Source organism: Dromaius novaehollandiae, chromosome 7, assembly GCF_036370855.1.
Source record: "Dromaius novaehollandiae isolate bDroNov1 chromosome 7, bDroNov1.hap1, whole genome shotgun sequence".
NCBI classification, from domain to species: domain Eukaryota; kingdom Metazoa; phylum Chordata; class Aves; order Casuariiformes; family Dromaiidae; genus Dromaius; species Dromaius novaehollandiae.
Genome location: NC_088104.1, coordinates 25,363,426 through 25,379,864, shown reverse-complemented (window position 1 = coordinate 25,379,864; position 16,439 = coordinate 25,363,426). Strand labels below are relative to the sequence as shown.

The following is a 16,439-nucleotide window of genomic DNA, read 5'->3' as shown; positions in this document are numbered from 1 at the left end:
TAGTTGCTTTCCTTTAGCAGTTTGAAACACATCTGTTTTAAAAATAATCCGATAACCTGATTTTCATTCGTTTTGGTTTGTTTCTTGTTTTTTTTTCCAGAAACCGTTTCTGGAAAGTTTTGAGGCTGTGAGTTTTCCATCCTTTTTTCAAAAATGAACTGTAAGACCAATCCAAAGTCATAGATACAGCTCAAACTTTCCACAAAGGTTATTTTCTTTATAATAGTTGTCCTGTGGTTCCTTTATACATACAGCTGCTAGAAGAATACACCTTTTAAAGTACTGTTTTCTCAAATCAGTAAAATGGAGTCAGCTTGCACAAGTAATTTTTACTGTAAGAAAACAGAACACAACAAAACCCTTACATCTTAAAGGATATCCAGCAACCAACCTACCTGCTAAAGGAATGTTGCTGATGTTAACAAGCTCTAAATTTGACCACTGTCCCATTTAAACAAATAACTATAAACTCTTCATAATTATTGTGTTATAGATAGGAAATTAATGGCAATCAATAGGTCATGTGATTCTCTGCTTTATCATTCCTTGCATGTCAGATTTTTTTCCTCAAACGTGTAGACATCATCATTTAAAATGTCTAAATAAGTACCCTAGGTTGCCTGCCAAATAGCAAATGTGCCACCCATGTAGGAAGGAAGGAAATGTCAGTCCCAGATTCTTTTCCAGAGATTCTTTTCTTGAAGCTTGACTTTTGAAATTAAAAAACACAGAAATTAAATAAATTTATGTATCTCAGCTAACCAACGGTAACTGCGGTCCCTGGAGACTCCACCAGCAAAAACGAAGACATCCGCTAGCTGGTACCCCTAGGCCTCGTGTTCTCTTCATTATGCAAGCACTGGGCAGCAGATGGGGACTCTTAACCCTTTGCTTCTCTGATTAGTGACAGAAATGGAGGGGTCTTAGAAATCCTTTTATATTGAAAATGCTATAACATCTTAGTAGAGGGAGGAGAGAGGGAGCATCATTAATCCCCAACACCAAGTACTGTTGTCTTGGAAAAGAGAAGAACATAGCAGCAGCCGCTGAGGAGATGATCTGGGGTATGCAAAATGCCAAAGAGACAGGCAACAGATGAGGAGACCGAAATTCTCCTTCAGTCTCTGCACCTTGTGTTCACATCCACTAGGTACCTTAGAAGGCCAGCACCAGCCAGGCAGAAATACCAGGCATTGGGACGTAGGTGGAATTTAAACCCTCAGAAATTTGTTGCCTTGAGCAAACTTTAAATCATGCAGAGGAATGCTGCAATGAAGTAGTTGTATAATAATAGTTCTCCACAGAAGTACAAACTGGAGACTTGTGAATATGCCTAGAGAAAGGAGAAACACATAAGTTGTTTTTAATTCTGTTAATCTACGGCTCTAATTTGCTCGAGCAGTTGTTTGAAAGAAGAGTGTAAAGAGAGTTCTGCTAGGAGCACTGACATGGTTGGGTTTTGAGAGGTTTTAATCTTGTTTAAATCTGCTGGAATTTGAGTTATCTTCTGCCTCGAGTGGGTAGCCTGACCCACTGGGGGTGATGCTGAGCTCTGCAGGCAGAGCTAGCCAGTAGCCATCTTTTCAAGCTCCATAATATTCTCCTGATTGTGAAGTTATGGTCTGATATGAGCACATCTCAAATGCAAATACACAGGGGCTGAATCCTGTTAAATTAATCTCCATAAGTAAAGAAAGGGATGATGATTTATAAATTGCAGATCTGACTGAGTTTTTAATGCATATTCCTCAGGAGGAGAGGTAGATATTAAAAATACTTGATTTTTTTAAAGTGCATTTGGGCTTTTTGTTTTTTGTAAAAAGTTTTCTATTAATGTTTCTGTGTTAGTTAAATCCCCTCTATAAATGGAATATAAAAGATTCTATTAATTCAAATATATCAACTGAAAGAGAATTTATCCACAGTGTTTGACACAGCATTTTATTTAGCTCTAATTAAATAACAGGATTTGAAGGTGAGCTGGGATCGTGAGTGTGACCTGACTGGGTCTGTCTGTTTCATATACGATCCCTCCGTATGCTCTGCTTTTCTAAAGTCCAGCACACTGAAGGAGATCTCTCTTGTAAAGTAAGTTGTCAGAGCAAAACAGGGCGGTCACTTCACCATCCCTGAAATTTCAACTCCATCTCCCACCACAGAAAGGCTTTTCCTCTGCTTCAGTTTCTTATCCATTACAGGGAAGACTGCACACTCTCTAAAACGTATGTATCTATATAGACATGTGTATTTGATGGATGTCCAGTTTGTTTTTCCACCAATAAGTATGAACAAGAGCATCTTCTATCTGGAAGCTCTAAGGGATGCGTAGGCTGCTCTTTAAATCTCTGAAGAGGGGTGTAACTGAAGCTAGTGTTGTTTTTCTTATGGCAGAAAAGCTGTATCATATGGGATAGTTTTGTAACATTTCCTAGAAGTGGGCAGAGTAAATTTATGCCTAATGACTCCCACAAGTTTATTCTACAGCTGGACCCTTCAAATAAGAATGTTTTTTCTCCATCTCTTATAAACCTCATATTTTGTTTATCTTTCCCCAAAAGTGCAGCAATTGTGATAGCTTGTAAATGAAAATACAATTTCTTACATAACTGGGATCTGAGCTATTCCAAAATTTTAAGGCTAAGAGTAAGAAGGAGCTCAATGACTGCCACTGCAAGTTGTAATAGGTCTCTTGGATAAAACTGTCTTAAAGTCCACTAGTTTCAAGTCATACTCAGCTGTTTTTCTGAACAGACAAATGTAGGACATAGGCCCCTACATGTATGAATAAAGAGACTGAGGTATTATTGTATTAAAATAAGAGATTGTGGATCTCCCTTTAATTAGTTTTCTTGGTTTTAAAACCCTGATAAATACTTTCCCTTCTCTAGACCTCCTGGAATTTCGATGGCCTAAGACAGGGGTATTTGCATTTGCCAAGGCATCACTGTATTTTCAGCCCTGAGAAACCCCATCAGGCAGCTTTCTGATAAATACACCTCCCTCCAGGTTGGTGGGCTCTTTGTTTTAATCCTCAGGAGCGAACACATTAATGAAATGGAGGGAATGTGGTGAGGGACAGCTGTCACCAACTGGGGCTTCAAGTAACCCCGGAGAGGGATTGGGCGGTGGCGGTGGCGGTGGCAGCAGCAGGGCCCCTCCTGGACAGGCAGAACTGGGGCAGGCAGGCGAGGAGGAGGAGGTCCTGACATCACCAGAACCTCCAGGTGAGGGGCAAGGGGGCCTGGGGCAAGGCTGAAAAGCTGTGGATTGGTTATGGAGATGAGGGAGAGGAGCTCCGGGTTGGGATGTGTGTGTGTATCTGTTAGACAGAAAGGGGAATCTGAGTTGCTGGAGTTTAGGATTACTGTGGGATACCCCATCTCTTCTCTGTCCATCAAAGTGCTTTTACTGGAGTATTGGACACACGTAGGATTCCCCTTGCTCAGTCCTGAGGAAACTCCAGCACCTCCTCATCTATCCGCCTTCCCCCTACATCCAATATTTTTTTGCTGCTGAGAAAGAGAGATACCTAAGGAGTACGTTATGCCCTGGCTTCGTTCCTTCCTGACATGGAACATTTTCTGCACCTTCTCCCCACTAGTGCTGGGCTCTGGTGCTTTTGCACTGGCCGCATTCATTTGCCTACTGCTGAGGCAAACAAGCTATTTGTATGTAGTTGGAGAAAACAGTAAAACCATACATACCTAAAAGATGTAAACTACGGGGAAGGAGGGCAGTTATGGAAGAGGAGTATTAATCAGGAGTTATGGGATGAAAGCTTAAAAGAAAGAGGAGAAGGAAAATTTGAGAAGAACAGCAGGAAGCCTTCCTGGTAGTGAAACATATTAGTCAGTGGAATAGCCTCCCTGTTACTTGGCAGATTTAAAACACCTGCATACAACAGTGAAACATCTCACAGTATCAAGGAGATCAGCTAGATAACCTTAAAGGTCTGTACTCCCCTCCAGCTTGTGTGATTCATGGGCCCTGGAGGATTTTTAGCTCCCTTGACTTGTTTTGGTTATTCCATCAGACATCTCTGATTGCTGAGAAGATAGCTGGTGCCAGGAGAGCATTCTGCAGGTATTTCATAAGTGCTGAAATTCCAAGATACAAAAACATTTTTCTACCTAGATTAGTGCTGTGTTGCTTCACTGAAGCAAGAAGATGTCCATGCCTGTCAAAGGGGAACTGAAATATGCATTTCTATGCATCATTTTCTTATTTCTCTCTTACTCTTCACAAAATAAATGTCTCCAGAAGGCTATTTTTTGTTAGCTTTCTGTGCAGTATTTGTTACTGCCACACTGTTTCTTAGTCACGATCTCACCAGTGCCTGAGATAGCACAGTCAATTAATTCTGTTAAACAAGAGTCGTAAGACTGGTGAATCAGCGATCAACATTCAAACATAATTCTCTTTCAAACCAGCACTTATTCCAGAGAGGAGAGGAGAGTTTTTCCACTCTTATTTAAGCTAAGTCAGCAGAAATGCTGATTAGTCTTATTTGTTATGGTTCTCTCATATCTCTCTTACACTGAAGGAGACTCCTAGCTATCTCTTTGGGGATGACCTATTTGAAAGGCCAGACGTCTCCGGAGCAGAGATGATGTGCTTTTTCAGAGATAACTAGGGGCAGATTGTAGCTTTAAAAGTGTCCAGAAGGTGAAGACTCAGGCGAAGACAAGTCTCCACAAGAAAAGTTTTGCCAGTATAGATAGACTGAAAAATCACTTTAATGGGCCAACTGTTGATACTAGCAAGAGTTATTATGCCAGTGAAATTCGTACTACTATTTTGAAACAAATAAGCTAACCTAGTCCCGTCCCATATTTTAGCAGTGTGATTGCATCTGTGCTAGGTGTTTTTCCAGTGTAAAAAGTCATAACAAATCACTTCCATGCCAGATAGTATTATTCTAACAAGAGATCCTCATGCAGGCCTTGTCTAAACACTGAGAACTTGAAGATGGGATGCAGAAGACATGCTGCAAAAAGACCACAAACTATAACAAACTTCTGTTAAGCAGATCCATTTTTCTGTGACTTCTAACACAAACTTGTTTCTATTTATGATCTTCTGAAAACTGAGGCAGATTCTGATTTGGGTAAATTGCTCTGGGTCCTCTGAATAGAGTATGCTGATTTTCACTAGGTACGGACCTGGCCCTGAACATGTTTTCCAAGCTTCAAGTGAGTCACCGCACTCAGATGAATATTCAGAAAGAGAATTGGGTGCCTCTAGCATAGTCTCCTGAGAGAGTCTCTACACATTCTCATAGATAAGAAAACCTCAGGAAATTTGAGTTTTCTTTCAACTTCTAGTACTTGAAAAAAAAAATGTTCAAAGGCAGGGAGAGTATCTGGAGAAAAAAAACTTGAGAAAAACTTCCCCAAAACTTCTGAAAATATCTTGTCAGTTCTGTATTGTTGCTCTTTAGACTCATTGTATATTATAAGGCAGTTCAGGCCAGAAAAGGTTTTAGGCATTGGTGGGTTTTATTCACCTAAAGTATTTATTTAATGTTACTTTTACTTTTTGACTTTTTTGGAAAAGCCAGGGCTTTTCCAAAGCAGATTCCAAGTAGCACAAAATTATTTTACCCTCTGATTTCTGAGCACTAGTCTCTGGTTTCAAGCTTTGCCTCTGCTTAAAAAAACCCCCCAGCTTTTCCTAAATCCGTAATTTGTTTAGGCTGTGATCCCTTCCCATCACACCAGTAGCCCAATACCTCCCTATTTATGTATCTTATGAGTCTTCCGTGTGCACAGCCCCAAGAACTGACCAGCTCATGTCTATGGTGAAGCTTAGAAATGCTTTACTGAGGCAAACCAGGCATTTGCCTCAAGGAGAATATATAGCATGTCATACTCTGTCATCATCAACTGCTTTTCCTCTAAATTAGCCATAGCATCATTGCAAACGCATCTCTTCAGGAATCTCTTAGAGTTGTATATTATATGTACAATATTATTTTGTATGTGTGCCTTTTTTTTAATATAATTTTAAATCTAATAATTTTATTTCAGTTTTCACCTCCAGTTTCAGAATTCTGTACACAGACACAGATATTAAGTAACTTGGCCTAGAATTAAAATGGAGAATGTATCAGTTTCTAGATACCAATTTAAGGAAAATCTGCTATTCCATCCTGAAAGAAAGCTCACCATTTTCATTGAATTTACAAGAAAAAAAGCCAACAACCTGCTACTCTCTCCTCTGTTTTTTGCTGTGGCTCTCTTAGAGCACAACTTAAACGCAATTTCCAGTTGTTCTCATTCTGCTGACATGATCAGCACAAACCAGAAAGTAAACCAGACATGACAGCGCTTCTGGCTCCAAATGAGTGAGGACCTGGAAGAAAGTTTGCCTGCTCAAAATTCACGTCAGTGTACCCACTGCTGATAAAGAGGCTATTTATATTCGACTCTCTGAATGATGGTGCATGCAAACACAATGTCCCCACAGCTCAAGAGCTGCTGAACAAAGTTGTTGGCACAGATCCATATTGGCTCAATATAGTCAACACCACAGCTACGATAGGCAAAGTCAGCTCTCTCTTTGGAGAAGGTATGTTCCAATACTCTCAGTTACTTTAATTTCTATTATATCTTCATATGAAAGCAATTATCTCATAGATACAGCTCTGCTATATGTGTTATCATGCAGGCTTTTTGCTTCTGAGGTTACTCATCAGCAGCAATATTTGCCTCACAGGAGGAATGTGGTTTACTAAAATATTTTAGAGTACTTGAGACCTTGTTTTAGAGGCACTGTTTAATCATTATAATGTATGTAAAGATTAAATCGAAGCACAGGCCAAACCAATAGTTGAGTTGATCCATTTTCTTATTGATGTCCTTACTACACCCTCTACGTCTGTGTCCAGACCAGAGATGGATGAAGAGGGCATGCCTATTGGATGCCAGCATGGATACTTTCAGTGCCTGATAAAATCAACTGTGACAGGGAGGACAGACATTAGTACTACAGACTGAGTTCATCGTTTTAATTGAGACTTACAATGTCTCCTGTATCCAATTAAATCCTTGGGAAAGTCCCAACAGACAGAATTTAATTGCTGTAATTGCAAATTAGCTAGGATGACTGAGCCTGACCACTGACCACTGTAGTTCAAGAAGGTAGATCTGCAACATTTTAAATGTCCTTTTTCTAGTTAATGTATTTTATCCCAACACAGACTATAGCTCCTGGATTTTCCAAAACTCGTTACTCTTACCAGCAGGTCAGTGTGGATGGGCCATGTCAAAGGCTGCACTGCTTTGTAAAAAGAACGGATACTGTCTGACAGAACTGACATTTTGGGAGACCATGGCAGCAGCCTCTATCTAGGGAAGACTTTTTTGTGTGCTGTCACAGAGACTGTGTTTTTGGTGTTTCAGCACTGATTTTGCATATACATAGTTTGTCAGGCCCAACCTTCCATTCTCTGGCTTCGCTAAAGCTCTGCAGATCCATCATGTTCTTTCACATCATGTTTCCAAAGCACTTCACTGATATTTCCTCATTCTTCTCCTCCCCTCTATTGACAAGTTATATAACATAACTCTCCCAGTAATGACTACTGATTATATGCTTGACTTTCTTTTTATCTTGACTTTCAGATAGCAATCAAGGCTATCTAACAGACTGCCTAGGAAATACCAAGGGTATAAAGAATAGGTGGAGTTATGAGATGTATAGGTAACTAACTTCAATAGTGACTTTTATAGAGCCTTAGAAATCTCTGTGAGACATCACTTGAGGAATTCACAGCTTATGATGTAATTTGTTGTCAGAGTCATTGAGTCATTTTTAATTTGGTTCTCCTAAAAATTTCTCTTTTGTTCTAAGCACTGTTTTAACTAAATGCAGAACAAAAATAAATAAAATCCTATAACACATATAATTATTGATCACAGGAGTTAAGCTATTTTTCCCCTGTGTGTACGAAAATGTCTTTCAAACTTAAGCAGAAAACTCTCCTCCTACATAAAATTACAGTAGTTCTGTGTTTCTTATACCTCACCAATACTGTGGGAGAGTTCGAAGTAGAAATGCCTAGATATTAACCCACTGAGAGGTTCTCCTTTTTATCTCAGACTTTCAGGGTAATTTAGTAATAGGATATTATCTAGTTTTTGAAGTAGGTGTTTTGCATTAAAATTATCTGGAATTCCCGTTTTCTTTTAAATTTCATATTTCCCCTGGAATTTTACAAATTAAGATTAAAAAACAATTTCTCTTCCCCTTCCTCCTCCGCATTGTGTGTAGACGTCTTAAAACATCACTCAGGATTGAAGCATTATGGAAAGAGGGAGAAAAAGATTTTTGGGGTGGGAGTGAGAATGGGATGATAGGGAGATATAAACCACACTTGGCAAACCTGCTCTCTCACATTTTATAAGACAGTAAAATCTGCATATGGCAAGATGCTCTTTTTATAAGGGGGGGAAAAAAACCTTGTAATTTAAGTCAGGCTCTCTGGAATTCTGCTGGGTGAGTTTTCAGAAATTTTTCTGGAAAGCATGTTTTAGTTTTGAAAATAAGCAAGTCATTTGGCAGATTTTTAGGATGGGAATTAAATATAAAAATCAGAATGCTATATTAAAGTGTCATGTAATAAATGCAATATTGTTTGCACTTTAACCAGCAAAAGGGATGCAAACATGTTTCTTTTAGCCTGCTGCAAGGTCCCACTCTATGAGATGGAACAGAATTGGAGTGCTGTTCTGAAGGCCAATTTTTTTGCTATTTTCTGGCATCAGTTACTGTATCTGATTTGATTTCCAGAGGTCATGTACACACAGACTTGTACAGGGCTGGACTCCAGTTCTGCTCCATGGTAGTGAGAAGATGAATGCTCTGGCACCACTTAGCTTTGTGACAAGATGGCAATGCTTAGAAACTCAAACAGAGGCTTCAGAACTGATCCTGTGGCCTTCTGCACACAGGAGACTGTGTGAAGGAGGTCCTGGACCTATGGGCCTCCTAATTCATATTGCCAGAGAACCATCCTACCGCATATCAGATAAAGGAGGAAGCAAGATAAAAGTAGATAAATCTACCTTTAGCTTTTAATTGTTTTGAATTTGCAATCAGAATAACAGAGAATAAAGTATAATTTGGATGGGGCAGAGTAAAGCTAAGGAGGCTCAGGATAGATGTTCTAAGTTGATTTCTTACGGAAATTATAAAGAAAGGCATTTTGGAATTTGGATGAAGCCTGGAGGTATGGAACGGGGGTGAAAATGCTAATGATCCCCAGCCAAGGATCCTGAGTGGCAAAGTCGTTCTTGGTCTTGTGAAGAGTGACCAGCACATGCTGTAAAGCAAGGAGGGGGAGGCAAGGGGGAAGTGTGTTCTGGCCATAGCATTTTGAAGTTGATAACGAGTCGTGTAGAACAAGTGTGAGGGGTGGACTGGGAGCCAGGACAATGTCAGGGGAACAGGCTGTAGCAGAAAGGTAAATATTTTATATCTAAGTGGATGATTGTTATTAGAAACGTGGGAGAAACAAGATGAATGTGAAGGGAGGCAAAAGGTTGGAGTGACAGATTTGGGAGGTGGTGGACCTCACAAAAGAGGTGCTGAGGGGAGAGGTGGAATCATGCAAACCATGGGGAAAGCGAGATGTCGGGACAGGGGGATGCTTTTCACCAAGGCACCAGGCGGCTTTGGCCGGACCGGGCGTCTTGAGATGTGGGGAGTGTCACATCGCTAGAGAGAGCAGTGAAGCGGACAGAAGCCAGAATGGGATCCTGGCATAATTTAGAAATGCTCTGGCAAATGGCACATTCAGTGAATTTGATGAAGTGGCACCCGTGAGCGGAGAAGCACATGATAGTACCATTTCTGGTAAAGAGGATTTTTATTGTTTTTATTTGACAAGTAGCACTAACGTTTCAGAATTTTTTCCTGTTCTGCTTAGAGTGAGAAGTTAGTGTCAGAGCATTTCAAGGAACAAGACAAAAGTCCCAATGCTTTACAAACAGAAATACTAAGACAAGAAAAAGGCAAAAAGAATCCTTGTAAAATTGAAAAGAATTCTGAAACAAAGGTTCTCTTTTTTAATGAAAATTTGAACTGTCATTTGTGTTTCAATTTTCCTCAACATATTTTTAAGAAATATTTTAAATAAGTGTTTTCTTTTGGGAATGTTCATTTGGTCACAAAAAAATAGATGCTGACTGAAAAGAAGCTCTTTTTCCTAAAAAAAAAAAAAAAAAAAAAAAAAAGGTTCTGTGTGGCATTAAAGCACAGCATTTTGCTCGAGGATATTAGAGTGTGCCTATAGTGGGAAGGAAAAGCTGCCAAAGACCTGGAAAAAAATATAAGGCTGAGAAAGAAAGCAATGAGGATGTGGGTAGTGCAGATGGGGTAATGGAGGAGAAGGTGTGAAAAATCTCTTTGTGGTAAGAGGAAAAGGAAATGGAGCTTACAGCTGCTGACAGTCTTGTCATCCTTCGCTTTGTAGGCGTCAGCTGGAGTTGCAGGGAGAAAGGGGCTTGTGGAGGGCGTTAGGCTTCGGAGGAGAGCGGGGGCCGGGGAGGGTGGCAGCGAGCATAGCGCGTAGCATGGCTGAGGGACGAGAGCTGGGGCCAGTGCTAGCAGAACGTAGAGATTAGTACCATAACACTTCCTCCAGAGGTGCTCAGCACTATAGGGCCAGAGGCAATTATGAGCCTGGCTTAGCACAGACATGCACGTGTGAAATGTTACTCCGTGAATTTGAGAGTAAGTTTCCAGACTAATACAGCAAGCTACCTTCCTGCTGCTTCTTTATAGGCTGCAAATGTCCAAAAGGCTACAGACCTTCCCTTAGCCAAAAATGCAACTTTATCTGAATTTCTGCATGTTGCTTTGTGTTGTCACTTGTTTGAGGTAAGTGTCAGCTGGGATCCAGCTGCTATTTAAATCAATGGCACAGGGGATGCTCAACACCCCGGTCAGGCCACTTCACATTTGGCTATTTATAACCAGAGTACAGTGTGAATGCGAGGCACATGCATTTCAACTAGTTCTTTTGCTTCACACTGATATGACCAGGCATTTCACGTGCGTGAGATTACTGCCTGCTCTGGTACCCAGTAAGAACTCTGGAGAACTGAGTGAGTTAAGCCTAAAGTGTTTTTTGTTACATTTCAGTCAAGTATTTTTATTACTTTTCAAATTTCATTACTTTATGATCATCAGTTACTGATTTTTCATCAGTCAGTGACTATTCTAAATAGACACTCGAAAGCTTTTACACTGGTTAAGAAAGCAATGATTTTCTCTGCAAAGAATCCTGTGGTTTTCTACAACAGGAAGTTTATCAGAATAAAATCAGAAGTAGCTAATGGTAGCTGCAGGATTTGTAACTGGCAGGCAAGCCTGGATTGAAAGGAGCATTGACTTTTTCTTCCTTAGCCTTGAATTTTTTCCTTGAGTGCATTCTTGTTTCCACTTACTCGATTAATTTAGGTTTTCAATATATAGCATTAGTCTGAAGAAAATTAATTTCTTTTTATAGTTACTCTAAACCAGAGAGCTCCTAAGTGTATTTTCAGTATTTCTGTGTTGCATGGATATTTTTGCCTGGCTGGACTGTCTGACTGAGACTTTTAAATCTTGCAGTCCCCTACGCATTTCACACAGTACCTTACTGAGGGGAGGGCAAAGCTGAAGAAATGCTGAACTGAGAGGGGTGAGCTCTGCCACTTCAGGGCTGTGCTGCTGCAAAAGAGTTGCTCCTCTGATCATTGGGCTAAAATCCCAGCTGATAGAGGGAGAAGGCTGTGACCTGTGGCTGCTCCCCTTCTGCACACGCAGCAGCGAGGAGTCATCCAGCTGCAGGAGCCCAGGCCAGCTGTGGCGGAGGAACCTCCCTGCAGCAAAACCCTTCCAGCTCCATGCTGCTCTCAGCATGGCTCTTGGGATGGAAAGCTCACATTTTCCATGGGGCTGCAAGAACCTTGGCAGTTAAATCATTCTTATGTTTCTTTCTTCCTTTCCTGTGGTGATAAACAGAAAGAAAAACTTTCAGTGAATGCATGTGGTGCTTTCTAAGAAGAGGAATTCTGGCTTGTTTCAACACATTAATATTGATGTCTGTGAAACAGTTGGGTCATTTTCTGTAATTTTCCTTTCTGCTACTGTCTTCCAGGTGCACACGTTCAGGGGCCCGCACTGGTGTGAGTACTGCGCCAACTTTATGTGGGGCCTCATTGCTCAGGGAGTAAAATGTGCAGGTAACAGTGATTCAGTCTTCTTTTCCTAAGACAGTCCTGATGTTGTAACTATTTAATTTGCTGCCTGCTCCATCGTAAACCCATGTGGCAAGGGTCTGATCTGACCCCTGTTAAAATCAGAGAAGGAAACATGCTCATTCTGCTGCAGATGATTTCAGGTACCTCTTTCAGTAACATCACTGCAGCGATGCAGAGCACCTCTCAAGTGCTCCCAGAGGGGAAATAACAGTAATCGTCATCAAGGGTTTTTTTTCCTCTCAGAATAAAGGAGAAAATAGGTAGAGTCGTTAGCTTTATTTCTTTTGTAACAGTTGTATGTATTGGTAGGTGAGAGAAACGCTCTGTGGGTCGGGATGTGCAAGATAGGCAATCAGTAAATTCCACATCGCTGTTGTGAAGCAGGTATTCAGGTTAACTTTATGTGTAAGCCAGCAGACTCTCGGTGTGTTATATCATATCTCATCTTTGCAAACTTAAAATAATGGCAAGAAAAAAGATGATGAATAAGAGATGTGTACAGAAATGTTGCATAAACATTCAGATGCTTATATAATTGCACACGTGGGTGTCACTGCTGGCATTTCTGGGATTAAACCTCTCTGCAGTAAAATAATTTGACAGTTTTATTGATATCCTCTGAAAAGAAAGGACAGTCAGCTTTTTTAAAGGCAAAAAGGATCAAAGTGATCAAAAATAGTTTACTGTATTTAAAAAGTATTTTATGACATTCCAGCAACCACATTTATAAAAATGGTACAAAGAAATGTTGATGTATGAAGACCTGCATATGTTGCCCTGGAAACTGAATTTTCAAGCTAATTTAAGAAAATCTGCTCTGTCTAAAGCGTTCTAGAATCTTGTCTCAAGCAAAGAAGAGAGCATTTTATCACAGCACTGTAAAAACAACGTAGATTTTAAAATAACTTATAGCCAAAATGTGATTGAAGTATTTTAAAATCCTTCTGCTGTAATTATTTGAAATGCGATATTGTGTCATTATCAATACACTCTGCGCTGTCCGGCTTGTTGTATTATAGCAACAACTGAGCAAGACTGCAGTTCTATTTTAAGAAATGATTATGTAAAAATGGCGTTTCCTTTCTCAGTATTTCCCCCCCCCCCCCCACCCAGAAGTATTTAGGGTTGCAGCCATGTCTTTCACTTAATTAAATGTGAATCAATATTTTTAGTACCTTTCAGTACCTTTTAGTGCTGTTGGTTTTGCACACGGTGTACAGTGCTAGAAGAGAAAGAGGAAGCCTGATTTTGTTCTTGGATCATCTACAGATGTATTTGGTTGCATTTTTACATTAAAGTATTTATGAGCCAGAAAATGTACTGTCTTCCTTTCTCACCTGAAGCAGATTCCTCAGTTTTGGCATTTAGGAGAAATACCAGGTATATTCAGATTTTATGTTAAGCAGCTTTGATCCAGAAGGTCAATAAAGATGAACAGTATGAAGGTTTACAACACTACATGGCACTGTGGAATGAACAAGAAATACTGCTTTTATTATTAAACCTAACATGCTTATGATTTTGTGCTACTTCTTTCTTCGTAACTGCAGTAGAGCTGATTTCCTATTTCTATGTAGATTATTCTCAATTGTGAGTTACCAAAAACTTATAACTGGTTTTCTTTCCTTCTTATGAGGACAGTAAATAAGTACTGTGTGTCTTCTTTTTTCCTCCTTGAAAGTGTACAGGAACATATGTATATTAGATGACTTCATGGTTTCAGAAGCTATCATTAGGGTTTTCTTGTCTTGTTTAAGGTTGTCATATCAGTGTCAATATCTTCCAGTAATTGCAGTGATCTTATTTACATTTTAAAACCGCATGTTGCAAGACTGCACCTGCTTGTTAAAGCATTTGTGAGGAGCTGCTGCACAGCGTGGCGAAGGCTTCTCGGGCTGTGGCCAGAGCCCTTGCGCAGGACCCAAAGCTTGCGGTGAATGCACGACGTGCAGGACAGCGTTGGCAAGGCAAGGAAGAGCAAAGGGCAAGACGTGCGGTGGTGACATCTCCTACAGGCTCCATGGGACCCTCCTTGCTCTCTCAGTGCCCTGACCAGCCAAACGCTCAGCTCCCTTCTCCTGAAGAAGCAGTGGCATGGGTCACTCATCAGCAGCCCTCTCACCGCAGCAGGATGACGTATTCTGAACGGAGGCCAAATTCCATCCTTTTCAGCATCAGTAGTGGTAGTTGGTAAAGGAGCTCTCCAAGACAAGAGAGTCTGATGTGAAGGAAATGGAAGAAATACAAAGGGGCATCCAGCACACATGTTGAATGTCATTGCTTGAGAGGTGTGGAAATATGCCTTCAAATTCCCTAAAAAAAATATTAATTAAACATGCTTCTCTGAAAAGCAGATCTATAAACACTTCACTTCCTAAGCCTGGCAGATCTGTTTCGCATGTGTGTTCTGAGTTTTTTGCTTGAGGTTGAAGGGCAGGAACATCAGGCTTTCCCAAGGAAGTTACTTGCAGCATATCCATCCAGCTGGCTGTCAAGCTCACTTGACATGCTGGTCTCACCACATGGCTAACTTTTAACCACTGGCCAACTTCAACAAGGGTTGACAGAGAATTTGGGGCTTCAAAGATGATTTTATTCTCAAAGATTTTGGGAAAAAAAGACTCTAATCAGGGTCCCATTAAGGGGGAGGCAGCAGGACATGCTCAGCCGTTGCTGCATCTGCCCTGCGCTAAGCCACCAGCACTGGCAGTTCAGAGGCAGCCCGGCACATGCTGCAGTGGAGGGATATATAGGACATTGGTACAAATGAAGAATAGCAACTAGATAAGAAGCAGATATTTACAGTAGGCTTTTTCTTTGGGTTTTGTTTTGTCTTTTTGAAAATCAGTGGGGGAAGGCTGGTTGACTGAGTGTTCATTGATGTGGTTTGGGTTGGATTATGGATTTTGAATTTTTTGTTTGTTTGGTGGGAGTTCATTTGGTTGGATTTTTTTAAATTTATTTATTTTAGTCCTGCTTTATTTCATCCAAACAGCTGAGTTTCAGTGTTCCTTTTTGTGCCTCATCTACAGAAGTGTTTACCTGTTCTTGTCAGCTGAGGCTGTACAAACCATTGGAGTATGAAGTTGTACAGATCTAAGCATATCAGAGGAAAGTCAGAGGTGCACAGATACAGTGAGGGCCTTAGTAGCAGGTGGTAAAATACAAGCAGGGAAGAACCCAGGCTACGTGCCACAGGTCTGGCTGAGTTTACATGGGTGTTAGTTTAAAATAAAGAATAAAGTAGTCATTTTGCTCCTGAACTGAGCAATTTTAATACAGAGACACAATAAGCAAGGAGTGACATGAGGCCATGGCTTTTCAGAGTAGATTCTTACTTTAAGAAATTACAGATTTTAGCAGGAGGCAGCCCACATGCATTCTGATAGGATTCAGTGCCACCCCAGAGAAATCCACAGAATTTGTTTTGTGGTCGGTGTAATCATTGAAAATACCTATGAGCAAAACTGCACTTACCATATGTAATTTTATACTTTTTAAAGCATTCCTTTTAGAAACAAACAATTGCACATCTCAAGAGAAATCTATTAGCTGTACAGAAGTGAGAAGTTTAACAAATATAAATGTATTACTGCTAAGCTCAACCGTTTAAAATCCTGTTCTCAACAGAAGCATGGAAAACATATGGAAGAAAGAATAAAAATGTGGGACAGTCCAAGACTGCACAACAAAGATAAATGTCATCTGTTTCAGCAAAGAGTAGGAGGGACAGGAAGAAAAAGTAGAGCTTGTTTCTAATGGCTGATAGATTAGTTTATGTTATACAAACAGGTTGATCCTTTGAAAAATAATAAACCAGAGCCAAACATTTGTAGCAATACATATCAGGCCATAGCAACCAGCTAGAATGCCTTAGCAACTTGAACTATTCTTTATTTCAGTCCAGTATGACTGAGCATGTCCTCCCCAGCCAAAATATGGCCTTGGATGTGTTCAGGCTCTTTTCAGATACAGTCCCATGCAGGTATCCTCTGGAAGATAGGTTGTGCCTAGCTTAACCTTATGCAGACTATGTGGCAGACAAAGAAGAACTTTCCCTTCCATGCTTTTTCCCTTCCATGAAGACCAGAGGTAATCGTAGCCATTGCATTTGCTGCCTGAGTGTTAGTGTTGTTGGTTGAAGTAAGATGTTGGCCATCTTGACTACAGATGTTTCAGGATTAAGGC

General features: G+C 40.4%; 1 protein-coding gene across 2 annotated transcripts in view; it reads left to right on the top strand.

The window, feature by feature from the left end:
• Positions 1–16,439, top strand: part of CHN1 (chimerin 1) — a 106,346-nt gene that overhangs the window by 74,943 nt on the left and 14,964 nt on the right. For both annotated transcript variants that reach the window (XM_064514985.1, XM_026092810.2), the window contains one exon: positions 12,149–12,233. In XM_064514985.1, the coding sequence (XP_064371055.1) occupies positions 12,149–12,233 (85 nt within the window). The remainder of the gene's footprint in view (positions 1–12,148; positions 12,234–16,439) is intronic.